Below are 17683 nucleotides of genomic sequence, written 5' to 3'. Positions count from 1 at the left end.
AGGAGTGCTGCAGCCCATTAGGAAAACGTTTGGGAACTCACTCACAAGTTCTTTATTTTTTTTGAGATGGAGTTTTGCTCTTGTTGCCCAGGCTGGAGTGCAACGGTGCGATCTTGGCTCGCTGCAACCTGTGCACCCCAAGTTCAAGTGATTCTCCAGCGCCCTCTCCAGAGTAGCTGCGATTACAGGCATCCGCCATCATGCCTGGCTAATTTTTTGTATTTTTAGTAGAGATGGGGTTTCACCATGTTGGCCAGGCTGGTCTCAAACTCCTGACCTCAAGTGATCCACCCCCTTTGGCCTCCCAAAGTGCTGGGATTACAGGTGTAAGCCATTGAGCCCAGCCGGGAACCCACAGGTTTTTTGGATGGTCTCTGAATGTCATGCCACTCTTTTATTTTTTATCAAAAAAATTTTTTTTGACACAATGTCTTGCTGTGTTGCCCAGACTGGAGTGCGGTGGCTAGATCACAGCTCACTGCAGCTTCTAACTCCTGGGCTCAAGTGATCTTCCTGTCACATCAGTCTCCCAAGTAGTTGGAACACAGGTGCCAGCCACCCCACCTGGCTAATTTGGTTTGGTTTTGTTTTTTAGAGATGGGCTCTTGCTATGTTGCCTATACTGGTCTTGAACTGCTGGCCTCAGGCAATCTTCCTCCCTTTGCCACCCAAAGTGCTGGGATCACAAGCATGAGCCACTGTGCACAGCTGAGATTTTTTGACTTAGTCTTTTTGTACATGCGATATTTCATTCATAGAATCCATAAATGGAAGGGAAATTTCTGAGTTCAGAGCAATACATATGATACAAAACTTGATATACAGACTAGAGTTTCTTGGCCAAACTGGAGGGGCTGGTTTAGGTAATCCATGGACTCCCTGAAATTTGGGACACCATTGGAAATACGTGTGAGCTCAGGGGCAGTTGCCTATTATTTTCAGGCCTCAAAATGTCTCTTGGACTCAAAGTTGCCTTAGGGCAGAGGATGCATGTACCCCCAGTATAGAATCTCCGACAGTGAATGTCAGTAAACATTCGGCAGAAAAGCTCTGCCAGATTGAGTGCTCTGATGTGACTTTTTCATCAAGTCAATGTTCCTGGGATCTCTTGTACATGATCATCTCACTCTTGTATGTGATAATCTCACTCTTGTACATGATCATCTCACTCTTGTAAGGTTTCATCGTTTCTGCTTACCCTAGTTTTCTTTCCCACCCTGTTCCCTCTCCCACCAGACTGGACTCTGAAATGGGCATGTACAGAGAAGAGGAGACCCCAACACGCTTCAGGCTTTGAGTGGAGAGAACACAGCCTCTGCTGGGACAGGGAACAGAGGGATGCGGAGACCCTGAAGATGCTTCTGGACAGTTGTCTAAGGTTGGGACAGTGGCAGGAGATACCGTTAACCCAGAATCTCCAGGACAAGAGATCAGCCTGGCAGTTACATGTGTTTTTCTTCAAACTGGTTGCCAGGTTGCAATGACCAATGACATCAGAGATTCCGACCTTCCTGATTGGAAGGAGTGGACTCCGTCGGCGCCTGGAGCTCAGGTGGATAACAGTTATCTTCTCAGAGCTGTTCTCCACTCCTGACTTCTCTCAGCCTTGAGAATTGATAACATACTCTTCTGGATCCTAGCAGTGTCCAGAAGAAGGCCATGGACAGAACAGAGACTAGGTTCCGCAAGAGGGGACAGATTATGGGAAAGATCACAACCAGCCGTCAACCGCACCCCCAGGACGAGCAGAGCCCCCAGCGGAGCACCTCGGGGTACCCCCTCCAGGAGGTGGTGGATGATGAAGTGTCAGGACCATCAGGTGAGGGGACCGGAGGAAGAAGAGGTGGGATAGGATTGACTAAGATGAAGGAAGGGGCCGGGTGCAGTGGCTCACGCCTGTAACCGCAACACTTTGGGAGGCCGAGGCGGGCAGATCACCTGAGGTCAGGAGTTCAAGGCCAGCCAGCCTGGCCAACATGGTGAAACCCCATCTCTACTAAAAGTATAAAAATTAGCCAGGTGGTAGTGGTGCGCACCTGTAATCCCAGCTACTCGGGAGGCTGAGACAGGAGAATCACTTGAGCCTGGGAGGAAGAGGTTGCAGTGAGCCGAGATCACGCTACTGCACTCCAGTCTGGGTGAGAGAGACGCTGTGTCAAAAAAAAAAAAAAAAAAAAAAAAGAAGGGTCTGCGGTCAGGAAGGAGAACATGAGGAGGGTGTGTGGAAAGAATGGAGAAATTCAGGCTGGGTGCAGTGGCTCACACGTGTAATCCCAGAACTTTGGGAGTCCAAGGCAGGTGGATCACTTGAGGCCAGGAGTTTGAGACCAGCCTGGCCAACATGGTGAAACCCTGTCTCTACTAAAAGTACAAAATTGAGTTGGGCATTATGGCAGGCACCTGTAATCCCAGCTACCTGAGAGGTTGAGGCAGGAGAATAACTGGAATCTGGGAGATAGATGTTGCAGTGAGCTGAGATTGCACCACTACACTCCAGCCTGGACGACAAAGCAAGATTCTGTCTCAAAACAAAACAAAACAAAAAAGGAGGGACTCAGAGAGCCAGGGACCAGGGAAGGACATGAGGCAGTGCTCTGAGGACAGAGAGACGGAAGAATGGGGAGGAGAAGGAGCGACACATGGGGTTGAGCAGAGGAGAAAGTCAGAAAGGTGGCTTGGAGAAGCCAGCAGTCTGCAAGGCTGGGGAGGATGGAGAGTGGTTTGGGGTTTGGGGTCTAAGGTGATCAGTTGCAGAAGCATTACACGGTGGCCTGGTTTCTTTACTCAGCCCCTGGGGTAGATCCCAGCCCCCCATGTAGGTCCCTTTGCTGGCAAAGGAAGAGGGAGTGGTTGGACGAATGTGAGGAGGAGCCAGAGAGGGAGCTTGCCCCTGAGCCTGAGGAGACCTGGGTGGTGGAGACGCTGTGTGGGCTCAAGATGAAGCTGAAGCAACAGCGAGTGTCACCTGTGCTCCCTGAGCACCACGAGGACTTCAACAGGCTGCTTGGTAGGAGGACACCCAGAGAGCACCTCCAATCCTGTTCTAAAAAAGAGGAAACTTCCAAAAACCACACTTTTCCGATGGGAAAAATATGCCCCAGTGGGTGAGCTCTCCATGCGGGAGGACTCAGAAGTGATCACTCATGAGGGACACTTAGGAGACGATAGAGGACTAGGCTAGACTTGATAAAAGTTGGCGCTTGGGATAAGCAAGCTTGGTTTCGGGCCAGGCGCGGTGGCTCATGCCTGAGATCCCAGCACGTTGAGAGGCTGAGGCAAGAGGATTGCTTGAACTCAGAACTTTGAGGCTGCAGTGAGCTATGACTGTACCACTGCACTCCAGCCTGGGTGACAGAGCAAAACTCTGTGTCAAAAGAAAAACTAAGGCCCGGTGTGGTAGCTCATGCCTGTAATCCCATTACTTTGGGAGGCTGAGATGGGTGGATCACTTGAGGTCAGTTGTTCGAGACCAACCAGACCAATATAGCGAAACCTCATTTATACTAACAATACAAAAATTAGCCAGGTGTGATGGTGCATGCCTGTAATCCCAGCTACTCGGGAGGCTGAGACAGGATAATCACTTGAACCTGGGAGGCAGAGGTTGCTTTGAGCCAAGATAGCGCCACTGCATTCCATTCTGGGTGAGAGAGTGAGACCGTGTCTCAAAAAAAAAAAAAAAAAAAAGAAGGAGGGGCCCAGAAGTCAGGAAGGAGCATGTGAGGAGGGTGTGTGGAAAGAATGGAGGTACTGAGGCAGGGTGTAGTGGCTTACACCTGTAATCCCAGCACTTTGGGAGGCCAGACAGGCAGATTACTTGAGGCCAGGAGTTGGAGACCAGCCTGGCCAACATGGTGAAACCCTGTCTCTTCTAGAAGTACAAAAATGATCTGGGCATTCTAGCAGGCACCTGTAATCCCAGCTACTTGGGAGGCTTAGGCAGGAGAATCACTGGAACCCGGGAGGCAGAGGTTGCAGTGAGCCAAGATCGCACCACTACACTCCAGCCTAGGCCACAAAGCAAGACTGTGTCTCAAAAAAAAAAAAAAAAAAAAAAAAAAAAAAGGGATTCAGAGAGCCAGGGACCAGGGAAGGACATGAGGACATGAGGAAGTGTTTTGAGGACAGAGAAACGGGAGAATGGGGAGGAGAAGGAGCGGCACATGGAGCTCAGCAGAGGAGACAGACAGAAGGAAAGATGGCTTGGAGAAGCCAACAGTCTGCGAGGCTGGGGAGGATGGAGAGTGGTTTGGGGTTTTGAGTGGGGATCTAAGGTGATCAGTTGCAGAAGCATTACACCATGGCCTGGTTTCTTTACTCAGCCCCTGGGGTAGATCACAGCCCCCCAGGAAGATCCCTTTGCTGGAAAAGGAAGAGGGAGTGGTCGGACGAATCTGAGGAGTCATCATCGGAGGAGCCACAGAAGGAGCCTGCCCCTGAGCCTGAAGAGACCTGGGTGGTGGAGACGCTGTGTGGCCTCAAGATGAAGCTGAAGCGACGGCGAGTGTCGCTCGTGCTCCCTGAGCACCACGAGGCCTTCAACAGGCTGCTTGGTAGGAGGACACCCCAGAGAGCACCTCCAATCCTGTTCTTTCTAAAAAGAGGAAACTTCCAATAACCACACTTTTCCGATGGGAAAAATACGCCCCAGTGGGTGAGCTCTCCATGCGGGAGGACTCTGAAGTGATCACTCATGAGGGACACTTAGGAGATGATAGAGGATTAGGCTAGACTTGATAAAGGTTGGCACTTGGGATAAGAAAGCTTGGTTTTGGGCCAGGCATGGTGGCTCATGCCTGAGATCCCAGCACGTTGGGAGGCTGAGGCAAGAGGATTGCTTGAACTCAGGACTTTGAGGCTGCAGTGAGCTATGACTGTACCACTGCACTCCAGCCTGGGTGACAAAGCAAAACCCTGTCTCAAAAGAAAAACCAAGGCTGGGCACACTAGCTCATGTATGTAATCCCAGCTACTCAGGAGGCTGAGACAGGAGAATAGCTTAAACCCAGGACGCAGAGGTTGCAGTGACCTGAGATCGCACCACTGCATTCCAGCCTGGCCCACACAGGGAGACTCTGTCTCAAAATAAATAAATAAATAAAAATAAAAATCAAATAAAGAAAAACAAAATCAATAAACAAAGAAAGTGGTTTCAGCTGTGCCCCCTGAAACTTAATGTCTCTTACTGACTTTTCTAAATCTAAGTGTGCCCCCTGAAACTTAATGTCTCTTACTGACTTTTCTAAATCTAAGTGTCTCCATCCATAGTGGGGGATACCAAGGCCATGGTCACATCCTGATGTGACTGTCTCATGAAGAAATGATGGGAATTCCTTTATGACTCGGCAGTGGTCCCTCCCTGTCTGCTGGAGGGGGTCCTGGCTGATTCCCAGCTCTACATCCTGTAGATTCTCACACCCAGGGCCTCCTTCGGCCTCTTCTCAGGGGATTCTCAGAGCAGGAGCCCCTCTCCCTTGCCCAGTGAAAGTCATTCTCCCCTCTCCCATCCGCCTCACCTGTGGCCACAATCCCGAGACTTCCCCCCGGGAGGCATACTTCTCGCTGCCCTGCTGCTCCCACAGAAACCCTGTCCTGCTTCTCATGCTGACATCTGCTCTCTAATCACAGAGGATCCCGTCATTCAAAGATTCCTGGCCTGGGACAAAGATCTGAGGGTGTCGGACAAGGTAAGGTTGTTCTCCATGTAACTGTGTTCCTGTTCCAATGCACAGCTGGGGGGAGGGTGCAGTTTCCAAGCCCACAGTTCTCCTTCCACCACCTCCCACCAGATGCTCCTACAGTCTTTTTTTTTTTTTTTTGTGAGACAGAGTCTTGCTCTGTTGCCCAGGCTGGAGGGCAGTGTCTCGATCTTGACTCACTGCAGCTGATGCCTCCTGGGTTCAAGCGATTCTCCTGCCTCAGCCTCCAAGCAGCTGGGATTACAGACGTGAACCACTACGCCTGGCTAATTTTTGTGTTTTTAGTAGAGACGGGGTTTTGCCATGTTGGCCAGGTTGGTCCTGAACACCTGACCTCAGGTGATCCACCCACCTTGGCCTCCCAAAGTGCTGAGATTACAGACGTCAGCCACTGTGCCCGGCCAGCTCCCATGGTCTTGAGTCTTGGCACCCACACATTTTTTTTTTTTTCTGAGACAGAGTCTAGCTCTGCTCCCCAGGATGGAGTGCAGTGGCATGATCACAGCTCACTGCAGCCTCTAACTCCTGGGCTCAAGCAATCTTCTTTCCTCAGCCTCCTGAGGAGCTGGGGCTAGGCACATGCCATCACGCTCAACTAATTTTTGAAATCTTTGTAGAAACAGGGACTCGCTGTGTTGCCCAGGTTGTTCTCGAACTGTTGGGCTCACGTGATCCTCCTGTCTCCACCTTTCAAAGTACTGGGATCACAGGCTTGAGCTGCCACTCCCAGCTATTCTTGGTCTTTTTATGATTTGTCAGCATCTCCCTCAGGACTCTGCTGGTCTCTTGCAGAGTGAATGAATGGCCCCTGCCTCTCCTATGGGTCCTGTGGGATCTGAGCCCTGGGCCACAGTCTGGCCGCAGCCCTGAAACTCCTGGCCCCTCTACTCTCACCTCTTTGGGACAGTTCTCTGCCTGGCACACAAAAGGCCCTCCTGATACCAGCCGACCTAGACACACCCCCTCCAAAGATCCCATCGGAGCCCACCATCCTGGAAGCATCACCGAAAACCCTTCCTCCGGCTTCTCGGATTTGCATCCGACCTTCGAATACCCCTCCATCCCGCAATTTCCAAATGAGTACAGTCACCCCAACACTGAGGTCCCTTCTCTGACAGGCAGCCCCTCCCCAGACACTCATTCCCCCTCTCCACAATCTTCGTCTTCCAAGATGTGACCTCTCCCTGTGTTCCTTTCTCTCCATCAGTATCTCCTGGCTATGGTCATAGCGTATTTTAGCCGGGCCGGCCTCCCCTCCTGGCAATACCAACGCATTCATTTCTTCCTGGCTCTGTGAGTGGTTTGCTGCCTCCTATCCGTCAATATCCAACGCCCTGGGACAGCGGGGGAAGTGGGATTCCAGCCTTTCATTTATTCTTTCACCTATTTGTCCTCTTTACTCTGTGTACAAAAAAGAGAGGATTATACTATCATAGACTGTTGTTTCTAAAATGAAACTCAGGCTGGGCGCGGTGGCTTACGCCTCTAATCCCAGCACTTTGGGAGGCCGAGGCAGGCAGATCACCTGAGGTCAGGAGTTCGAGACCAGCCTGGCCAACATGGCCAAACCCCGTCTCTACTAAAAATAGAAAAATTAGCCGGGCATGGTGGTGTGCACCTGTAATCTCAGCTACTCGGGAGGCTGAGGCAAGAGAACCCCTTGAACCCAGGAGGTGGAGGTTGCAGTAAGCTAAGGCTGAGCCACTGCACTCCAGCCTGGGCGACAGAGTGAGACTTTTTCTCCAAAAAAAAAAAAAAAAAAAAAAAAGCCCAAAAAACAAACCCAGTGCCAGTGTACAAATAAAAGAATAAAACAAAAGGAACCATAAACCGCTCCTAAGGGAAAAAGAAAAGGAGTGGAGGAGTGGACACGACACTTCCCCCAGCAAGCAGACGTTTCTGGTTCTTCTCTCCCCTTCCCACATCAACCGCAAACGCCATCAACCTCCTCCGGGTTCCCATGACAGAGGCCACAGTTCAGGTCCCCCTCGCATCACTCGAATCCACTGTCAAATGCTCCCTGCTGGAGTCTCCTGGAGTCTCTCCCCAAGCCAGGGGGATTCCTAGTGCAGCCTGAGCATCTTTCCAAAGCATGACAACCTCACTATCCACCTGAACAACTTCCTTAGCTGATGTCTTTCTCTATCGAGGCCAGGGCCCACAGTGCCAATCCCACCCTCTCTACAATCTCTACAAGCACACTGGCTCGCCATCTTGGTGTTTCCTGGCTTGGCTTCACAGCTCCTTCCAAATGCCCTCCACTGGACTTTGCGTTTGTGTTTTCTGTCTGGGTGTCCTGCACACATGTGGTTCTGAAGGGAATGACCCATTCCTTGAAGTCAGTTCACCCCACAGCCTCTGTGATGCCTTCCCTCATCTTCCAACGTCTGCATGCCCGTAGCTCTCCAGTTACATCCTGGACACTGGCATTAGGTCACCTGCCTGGATTACTCCCAGTCCCATTAGACTAGATGCCTGTAGAAGGCAGGGTCCTGGCAAAATATCAATGTATCCAATCTCTTTTATTTTTTTGAGACAGACTTGCCCTGTCCCCCAAGCTGGAGTGCAGTGGTGAGATCATAGCTGACTGCAGCCTCCGTATCCTGGGCTCAGGCGATCCTCCCACCTCAGCCTCTTGATTAGCTCTGACTACAGGGCTGTGCTACCACACCTGCACAGTTTATTTATTTATTTATTTATTTATTTATTTATTTATTTATTTATTGAGACAAGAGTCTTGCTCTGCCTCTCAGGCTGGAATGGAGCGGCCCAATCTCGACTCACTACAACCTCAGCCTCCTGGGTTCACACAATTCTTATGCTTCAGCCTCCTGAGTAGCTAGGACTAATGGGTGTGCCACCACACCAGGCTGATTTTTGTATTTTTAGTAGAGATGGGGTTTTTCCCGGTTGACCAGGCTGGTCTCCAACTCCTGGTCTCAAGCGATCCACCTGCTTCAGCCTGCTAAAGTGCTGGGATTACAGGCATGAGCCACCGCGTCCAGCATATTTCTTCTATTTTTAATAGAGACGAGGGTCTTGCTATGTTGCGCAGGCCTGTCTCAAACTCCTGGCCTCAAGTGATCCTTCTGCTTTGGCCTCCCAACGTGCTGGCATTCCAGGAATAAGGCACCACTCTTGGCCACCAGTTCAGTTTTTGTCTCCATCCTGAAGGAGTGGGAGACACCCTTGAACAGGTCTCTGTCCAGCAGAGCCCTCCTGAAGAAGGCGTGGCTCTCTGCAGGGTGGGTGCCAGTCCTGAGCTAGGGACAGTCCCCTGCCCTCCTCTCTGGGAAGGTGACCTAAGCCAGAGGTCTCACCTGGTGGTGCCCCTGAGCAGTAACCTGATTTCTGTCCTCAGCTACCTGGCCAATGACATGGAGGAGGACGACGAGGCCGCCAAACAAAACATCTTCTACTTCCTGTACGGGAAGACCCGCTCTCACATACCCTTGTTCCATAAGCGTCGGTTCCGATTATGCCGTTCCATGAACTGGAGGGCCAGGAAGAACCGCTCTCAGATAGCCACGTTCCAGGAGCTTCGGTTCCAGTTCTTCTGTTCCATGCGCTGCAGGGCTTGGGTTTCCCCGGAGGAGTTGGAGGAGGTGGGTGGGGCCTGGGGAGGTGGAGGAGGTGGGGCGGAATCGGGTGGGCTGGAGGCTGGATGAGGGGAGAGATGGGTATCCTGGCGAGTCCCCGTCTTCTCAAAGGGCGTTTGTTTTTCCAGATCCAGGCTTATGACCCAGAGCACTGGGTGTGGGCACGAGATCGTGCCCGCCTTTCCTAGAGCTCCAGGGACCATGGAGGCCTGAGGTCATCGGCCTGAGAGAAGGTACATCTGCATCCTCCGGGGTAAAGGCGTAATATTGGGGTCTATTTTGGAAATCTGAGGAACCCGATTGCTTGATCCGGCTTCAAGCCTGGGCAACGTCGCGAGATCCCCTCTCCACAAAAATACAAGAATTAGCCAGGCGATGTGGGAGGCATCACTACTCCCAACTACTCAGGAGGCTGAGGAAGGAGGATTGCTGGAGCCTGGGAGGTCGGGGCTGCAGGGAGCCCTGATACTGCCACTGCACTCCAGCCCGGGCGACACAGTGAGACCCTGACTCAAAAATAATCATAAATACTGAGTTCGGGGAGGTTCATTATGATGGATGAACTTGAGTTACTGATTTGGGTGGAGGGTTCAGTGAAGCTTTGGTTTACATCTGGTGCAGCTAATCACATTGAGCACAGAGCATGAGACTTCATTATGAGGAGGTAGGACTATGGATTAGGCTTCTGGACTCGGGGTTCGTGATGTTGTCACATTAGAAACGGATCTAGCATGGTTACAAGTTTAGATCTTAAGTGACAGGAAAGGCCCCAGCTGTGATCAAGTCCAAAGCCACCTTCTCTGAGGGTGCCCTACTCCCTGGGCAGACCCACCCAAAGTCCTTGCTATGAAGCAGATCACTGGGGCTGACCTTGGGTGTACTGAGTGAGTTTTAGAGTTAGGGTCACCAAAGTGTGAGTTTCACAGTTGAACACGATGGTTCAGAAGCAGGCTATGGAATGAAGGAAAGGAGATAAAACTGGATTTCTCAATTGCTCTGAACTCTAGTTAGACTTGACATGGGACATGAATAACCTTCCTGTCTAGAGAGCTGCCTCCTTGAAGTGTGACATCATCTCTCTCACTTCCAGAACACCGGGCCCAGGGGAGATGTGGATTTTCAGCAGGAACTTTATTCCAATGCTATGGCACACACCAGGAAGGAGGAGAGGAGCCATTTGTGCAGATCATCTAGAAGAACCCGGACTGTTCTAGACGAAGCTGAATAGAGTGATCACGTTGTCCTCCTAGGACGGGTGGTGGGGGGGGTACTTCTAGGAATCCATAGAGAACAGTAAGAAACGAGGGGTGTTTCTGGTTCCACCCCTTCCTGCAGCACCACCTCCCTTTTTATATTGCTGAATTCCAACCTCCCTTGGGCGAAGCCTGGAGGCCCTGTTTCCTATGGACTTGGTTGCCACAGTCCAGGAACATTCGAAGGCACAGTGCAGACACTCAGATTGGAACGGAATTCTTTGTGAAATATGAGTGCCATAGACTGTAACAGACAGCTTCATGCACACTATGCATTTATTGGTTTGTTTGGAAAATGTTGGCCATCGAATTATTAATAGGTTTATTTCAAATAGTTTGGAAATTGTACTTTTGAAAACATGCTGTTCCTGTAGATTTTTTGATGAGAGTTATAGCTGTTATACATACATAATTTTCTTTTCATTTTGAGAGAATCCTTTTTATCCTAAATCTTTTATTATCTTTAAATTGTTTTCTGTGTTATTATATGTGCCTCTGAAGCGAGTACACTTTTTATCTATGATACTTCCATAACAATCTCTTCTATTTATAGCCATTGGTAGTTCTCCTAAGTTCTCATCATAGAAATTTTTATTTGCTGTTTAGGTTTGTGACTGAATTGTGAGAATTCAGTTGTGATTTTTAACATGTCTTAGATATATGCTAACATGTCTAATATATACTATATATTTTATTGGTTTATTTTGAAAAAGATGGGCATAGAATTATTGCTACATTTATTTAAAATATTTTGAAAATATTGGTATTTTTGAATAGACACTGTTTCTACAAAGTTGTGAGATGGGTGTTATAGCTGCTATATACACATAAATATAATTTTGTTTTCCTTTTTAAGAGAGGATTCTTTTTATCCTAAATCTTTTACCTTTAAATCTTTTTATCTATTATTACATGTGCTGCTGAAGGGAGCACTCTTTTTATCTATGATACTTAATATATGTATTACACTTACAGCTACATGATAGTTCCCCTAAATTCTTATAAAAATAAATTTTTATTTGATGTTTACTGTATGTTTTTGAAATGTGAGAATTCAGATGTAATTTTTTACCTTGTATTGGCATGTTTGTATGTTACTTTAAAGAGGATGTGTGTTCTAAAGGAGGACATGAGCTGTGTGTTTTCAAGAGAACAGTGCAGGGCGTCTCTTGGGGAAATGTAATAAAGATGAAGTTTTCTCACCTTCACAGCGAGTGTGATCATATTGGTCTGGATTGATTATTTGCTGTCATGACATTTTTCCTTAATGGGGTTTTGGTTATTTGAACATATTAATTAGCTCTAGAAGATAATCCTGCACTATTTTTTATGTAGAAAAAAACATAAGGCTGGGTGCAGTGCTCACACCTACATTCCCAGCACTTCTGGAGGTTACAGCGGGAGGATCACTTGAGGCCAGGAGTTTGAGGCCAGCCTGGGCAACACAGCATCAACACCTATTTTTAAAAAAATTTTTAAAAAAGAAAAATAATAGAAGAGAAGGCCGATCCCAAGCTAGAGGTTTTGTTTGTTTGTTTGTTTGTTTTAGAGACAGAATCTCACTCTGTGTCCCAGGCTGGAGTGCAGTGGCACGACCTTGGCTCACTGCAACTTTCACCTCTGGATTCAAGCAAATTCTCCTGCCTCAGCCTCCTAAGTAGCTGGGACTGCAGGCACCCAACCATACATCCAACTAACTTTTGTAAAAATAGTAGAGACGGGGTTTCACCATGTTGGCCAGGCTGGTCTCCAACTCCTGACCTCAAGTGATTCACCCGTCTTGGCCTTCAAAGTGCTGGGATTAAGGGAGGAGACCACCCCTCATATTGTCTTATGCCCAATTTCTGCCTCCAAAGAAAGAAAAAGTAAAAACTAAAAGGCACAAATGAAATCCACAGGCAGACAGCCTGGCGCCGCACCCTGGGCCTGGTAGTTAAAGATCAACCCCTGACCTAATCGGTTTTGTTATCTATAGATTACAGACATTGTATAGAAAAGCGCTGTGAAAATCCCTATCCTGTTTTGTTCTGATCTAATTACCGGTGCATGCAGCCCCCAGTCACGTACCCCCTGCTTGCTCAATCGATCACGACCCTCTCATGCGCACCCCCTTAGAGTTGTGAGCCCTTAAAAGGGACAGGGATTGCTCACTCGGGGAGCTCGGCTCTTGAGACAGGAGTCTTGCCAATGCGCCTGGCCGAATAAACCCCTTCCTTCTTCAACTCAGTGTCTGAGGAGTTTTGTCTGCGGCTCGTCCTGCTACAGAATTACAGGCAGGAGCTACTGCACCCAGACTCCAAGATAGAGTTTTAAAGCAGGAAATGAGGGAAAGATATTGAGAGAGGAAAACCAGGTGGTAAGAAAACTCTAAAGGTGGCAGGGCGCGGTGGCTCACTCCATTGATCCCAGCAGGAGTTCGAGACCAGCCTGGCCAACATGATGAAACCCTGTCTCTAGTAAAAATACAAAAATTAGCCAGGCATGATGGTGCACACCTGTAATCCCAGCTATTTGGGAGGCTGAGGCAGGAGAATCACTTGAACCTGGGAAGTAGAGGTTGTAGAGATGGCACCACTGCACTCCAGCCTGGGCAACAGAGCGAGACTCTGTCTCCCCCCGCAAAAAAAAAACCAAAAAACAAAAAAAAAACAACAACAAAAAAACAGTTCCTGCCACAGTTAAAGCTGTTAAAGACAGGCACTCTGCCATGCAATTCTTTGTGATTTTTCTATTTCTGGAATCGGGGTCTTGTCCTGTCACCCAGACTGGGGTGCAGTGGTGCCGTCATAGCTCACTGCGGCCTCAGACTCAAGCTCAAGCGATCCTCTTATCTTGCCTCCCAAAGTGCTGGGACTGCAAGCATGAGCCACCACACCTGGCCTGTGTGACGCAATTCTGATGTCAACTCCCTGATGTTATGTCAAATGTCACAGGTTAAGGCCACAAGCCCCCACTAGGCTTTAGATGCAGCTGCAAACTTGGGTGTCCTCAGACCACATGTACTTCTCGCCAACTGCTACAGATGTGGAGATTCCCACGGTGCCCTCAGAATTGATAATTATAACAACTCGCAGAACTCAGAAAAGCATGACACTTTCTTTTTCTTTTTTTCTTTTCTTTTCTTTTTTTTTTTTTTTTTTGTGATGGAGTCTCACTCTGTCGCCCAGGCTGGAGTGCAGTGGCGCAATCTCAGCTCACTGCAAACTCTGCCTCCCGGGTTCAGGTGATTCTTTTGCCTCAGCCTCCCGAGTAGCTGGGATTACAAGTGATCATACCCAGCTAATTTTTGTATTTTTAGTAGAGACAGGGTTGATTGGCCAGGTTGGTCTCGAACTCTTGACCTCAGGTGATCTGCCCGCCTTGGTATCCCAAGTGCTGGGATTACTGGTGTGAGCCACTGTTCTCGACCAAGCATGACACTTTCATTACAGTTTTATATAAGAAAAACACTGACAAAAGTTAATACTGGACAAAAGCAAGAGACACATACTCTCTGAGAGGGTCCCACAGATGACATTTCTGTGTCCTCAGGACGCACCATCCTCTCAGCACATTGATGTGTATCACTGACCAGGGAAGTTCACCTGGGCCTCCACATCTGGGGCTTTGATTACATTGGCCTGACTGACTCAATCATTGGCCAGGCAGTGGAGTCAATCTCCAGCCCCCCAGTTCCTTTCTGGACATCGGCCTGATACCATGTGGCTCAAAGTCGCAACCTTCAAATCACATGGTCGGTCTTTCTGGTGTGGTTGACCAGAGTCAATCACAAGTCACCTGGTTGGCATATACTCAGGTGTGACCCTGGGGGGTCACCATGAGTAACAGACACGCCTATCACCCAGGAAATTCCAAGGATTTAGAGGCTGTCTCCAGGAATCAGAGACAAAGGCCAGAAACAACTGGGAAAAGAAGCGTAGGGAAGTGTCAGAACAGCAAAGAAACATATAAATTCCTTTTTATATGTCCATATAGATAATGTGTATAAAATAGATATTTAATGTATTAATGTATTAAATATATAGATTGCTTTATAAATATGACATTTATATATAACTTATATTTATATATATAAATATTGTAAATATAGGGAGAAATACATAAATATCCCTCTTTATTTATTTATTTTTGAGTTGGAATCTCGCTCTGATGCCCAGGCTGTTGTGCCGTGTCTCAATCTCGGCTAACTGCAACCTCCACCTCCCAGGTTCAAGCGATTCTCCTGCCTCAGCCTGCCGAGTAGGTGGAAATACAGGCACCCACCACCACGACCGGCAAATTGTTGTATATTTAGTAGAGATGGGATTTTACTATTATGGCCAGCCTGGTCTCGAACTGCTGACCTCATGTGATCCACCTGCCTCGGCCTCCCAAAGTGCTGGGATTACAAGCACGAGTCACTGCGCCTGGTCAAATTTCTCTCTATATTTATATTTATAATGGAAACATATGTCTAGCGGTCCGGCCGCAGGGGTTATTCAGGGATGCACCGAGAAGTAGTGAGAAGAATGGTGAAAGAAAGACACAGAGAAGCGGGATTAGGAGGGACAGTCCCCTGATAGGGAAGCGCCGACAAGCTCTGGTTTATTCAGTGCTTTTATACATGTCAGGGGTTAAAAATCCACACAATAATTGTTTTTGTCTTCCTTTGATGCGGCCTCTGCAGTCTGTCCTGTGCTAACCATTAACTATGAAAAGCCATTCACAGCGCTTCACTGATCTGGTAAGAACAGGAAGCTACCCATAACAGGATCTTCAGTGGTCAGGTCTTTGCCATGACACCTACTTCCCTGTCTGCAGGCTTTGCCAATGCATGGGAATGTGAATTTGGCTCCCCACACATATGTGTTTGTTGGTGGTGGTGGGGAGGGAGGTCTTGGGCTACCATAACAAAATACCGTAACTAGGCGGCTTAAATAGCAGAAATTCATTTTCTCACAGTTCTGGAGGCTGAAAGTCGAAGACCCAGGCACCATCAGAATTGGTGTCTGTTGAGGCCTCTCTTCCTGGATTGCAGGTGGCTGGGCAAACAGCAATGTCCGTCTCTGGGTCTAGGAGGTTAAGAGAGATCCCCAGTCTGGTGAAAAGCGGTGCAATCCATCTCGAGTGTGGACCCGATGTCAGAACAGCAAGGGAACCTTTAGAACACTCTCAGAATATGTTGTTGAGAGAAATGAAAGAAATTAGCAAACCCCCTTTTAATGGGAGCAAGCTGAGGGGGAGGTTCAACTGATGAGAACATGTCAGCATTTCTAGAATGACTGAGAAAGTGCCTCCAGGACTTGATGTCCTGGTACCCCGAGGCAAAAGGTGTCAGGTGGTCCTCAGCACTGACTTCATATCTCAAGAGTGCCCCAGATAGCTCCAGAAAGCTCCAAAAAAGGCCATAGGCTCTGACCTTAACCCCTCCCAGTTAGTAGAGGCAGACATCCAGGTTTTCTTTTTTTTTTTTCTTTTTTTTTTTGATATAGAGTTTGCTGTCGCCCAGGCTGGAGTGCAGTGGCTCAATCTCGGCTCACTGCAACCTCTGCCTTCCGGGTTCAAGCAATTCTTCTGCCTCAGCTTCCCTAGAAGCTGGGATTACAGGTGTCCACCACCACACCTGGCTAATTTTTGTATTTTTAGTAGAGATGGGGTTTCGCCATGTTGGCCAGGCTGGTCTTGAATTCCCGACCTCCGGTGATCCGCCCGCCTTGGCCTCCCAAAGTGCTGGGATTACAGACATGACCCACCACACCCAGCCGACTTCCAGAGTTTCAATAACAGAGATGTGGTTCAAGAAGAAAGGGAGACATCATTTGTGGAAAGCAGGAGCTTCGTGAAAAGAGGCCAGTGAAGGACAGGACATGTAGCTGTCAACCTACGGGAAACCAGCCAGGAGCCTCCCCACAGGGACTTCAGCACAGACGGCCAGGAAAATCTGCATTAACCTGAGCCCTGGGCCTAAGAGAGGACAAGGCCTTGACTGTTTCTACAGACTCACAAGACGCAATCTCTGTGGTCCATGCCCACGGTGTGATCTGGAAAACAGGGGGACTTCAAAATGCCAACAAGAAGGAAATCAAATGTGCAACAAACAGAAATACTGGCATTGATGTAGGCCATGGAAAGGCCTAAACAGATGACTGCAGTCCATTGCCAAGGTCATCAAAGGGGTGACTCTGAAATAATAAATTTCAGACGCCATGGCCCAAATAGCTGCATGAGGTGGGGAAGTCCGCCCCATGCCTCTGCTTCCTTCAGTACCTCTTTAAGAAATAAGCCGAGGTACTTCCCTGAGGAATTTCCTTTTTCTTTCTTTCGAGATGGAGTCTTGCTCTGTCACCCAGGCTAGAGTGCAGTGGCACAATCTCAGCTCACTGCAACCTCTCCCTCCTGCGTTTTAGCAATTCTCCTGCATCAGACTTCTGAGTAGCTGAGACTACAGGTGCGTGCCACCATGCCCAGTTAACATTTGTATTTTTAGCAGAGACAGGGTTTCACCATCTAGGCCAGGCTGGTCTTGAACTCCTGACCTCGTGATCCACCCGCCTTGGCCTCCCAAAGTGCTGGGATTACAGGCGTGAGCCACCATGCCTGGACTTCTTTTTTTATTTTTTGAGATGAAGTTTTGCTCTTGTTGCCCAAGCTGGAGTGCAATGGTGCAATCTCAGCTCACTGCCACCTCCTCCTCCCAGGTTCAAGTGATTATCCTGCCTCAGCCTCCTGAGTACCTGGGATTACAGGCACCCAGCACCAAACCCAGCTAACTTTTTGTATTTTTAGTAGAGATGAGATGTCACCATGTTGGTCAGGATGGTCTTGAACCCCTAACCTCTAATGATCCACCCGAATTGGTCTCCCAAAATGCTGGGATTACAGGCGTGAGCCACTGCGCCCAGCCCCTCCCATACCTCTTCTGGCCAAGGCAGTACAATTCAGAAGAATCTTGCCAGGGAAGACTGGTAAATGGACGTCAACATGATGCCTATGGCTCCTGGAGGATTTAGGTACCTCCTGGTGCTCACTGATACCTTTACCAGTTACACGGGGGCTTTTCCACGCCAGACTGAAAATGCAGGAGATCACTGATCAACCTTCAACTATTCACTAGCAGAACACTGAGGGGACTGTGCGGTCACCAATACCTCCT

The 17683-nt window shown here is 48.7% G+C and overlaps 2 protein-coding genes across 8 annotated transcripts in view; one reads left to right on the top strand and one right to left on the bottom strand.

Annotated features, from left to right (window-relative positions):
- Nucleotides 1–1288: 1288 nt before the first annotated feature.
- On the top strand, nt 1289–11013 carry LOC129489520 (speedy protein E16). 4 transcript variants are annotated; one of them, XM_063646099.1, is made up of 8 exons: nt 1476–1819; nt 2789–3007; nt 4323–4553; nt 5629–5687; nt 6907–6992; nt 9061–9304; nt 9427–9531; nt 10389–11013. In XM_063646099.1, the coding sequence occupies exons 1-7, from the start codon at nt 1660–1662 to the stop codon at nt 9484–9486; spliced, it is 1059 nt and encodes a 352-aa protein (XP_063502169.1). In that variant the 5' UTR covers nt 1476–1659; the 3' UTR covers nt 9487–9531; nt 10389–11013. The 4 variants fall into 4 exon arrangements, with proteins under 4 accessions (XP_055148205.1, XP_063502169.1, XP_063502171.1 ...); XM_063646101.1 differs by having other exon boundaries at nt 2789–2819; nt 4354–4553; nt 10389–11010; XM_055292230.2 differs by lacking the exon at nt 4323–4553 and having other exon boundaries at nt 1289–1819; nt 10389–11011.
- Nucleotides 11014–15089: 4076 nt separating this feature from the next.
- Nucleotides 15090–17683, bottom strand: part of LOC129489523 (E3 ubiquitin-protein ligase RNF216-like) — a 29556-nt gene continuing 26962 nt past the window's right edge. For 2 of the 4 annotated variants that reach the window (XR_010122495.1, XM_063646105.1), the window contains one exon: nt 15090–15699. Coding sequence is in view for 1 of the 4 variants with exons in the window: in XM_063646106.1 (XP_063502176.1) it covers nt 15487–15602 (116 nt within the window). In the remaining 3 variants the exon portion in view is untranslated. The remainder of the gene's footprint in view (nt 15700–17683) is intronic. The other 2 variants (XR_010122496.1, XM_063646106.1) reach the window with 2 other exon arrangements.

This window comes from Symphalangus syndactylus, chromosome 9 (genome assembly GCF_028878055.3).
Source record: "Symphalangus syndactylus isolate Jambi chromosome 9, NHGRI_mSymSyn1-v2.1_pri, whole genome shotgun sequence".
Taxonomy (NCBI): Eukaryota; Metazoa; Chordata; class Mammalia; order Primates; family Hylobatidae; genus Symphalangus; species Symphalangus syndactylus.
This window is presented reverse-complemented; position numbering and strand designations above follow the sequence as displayed.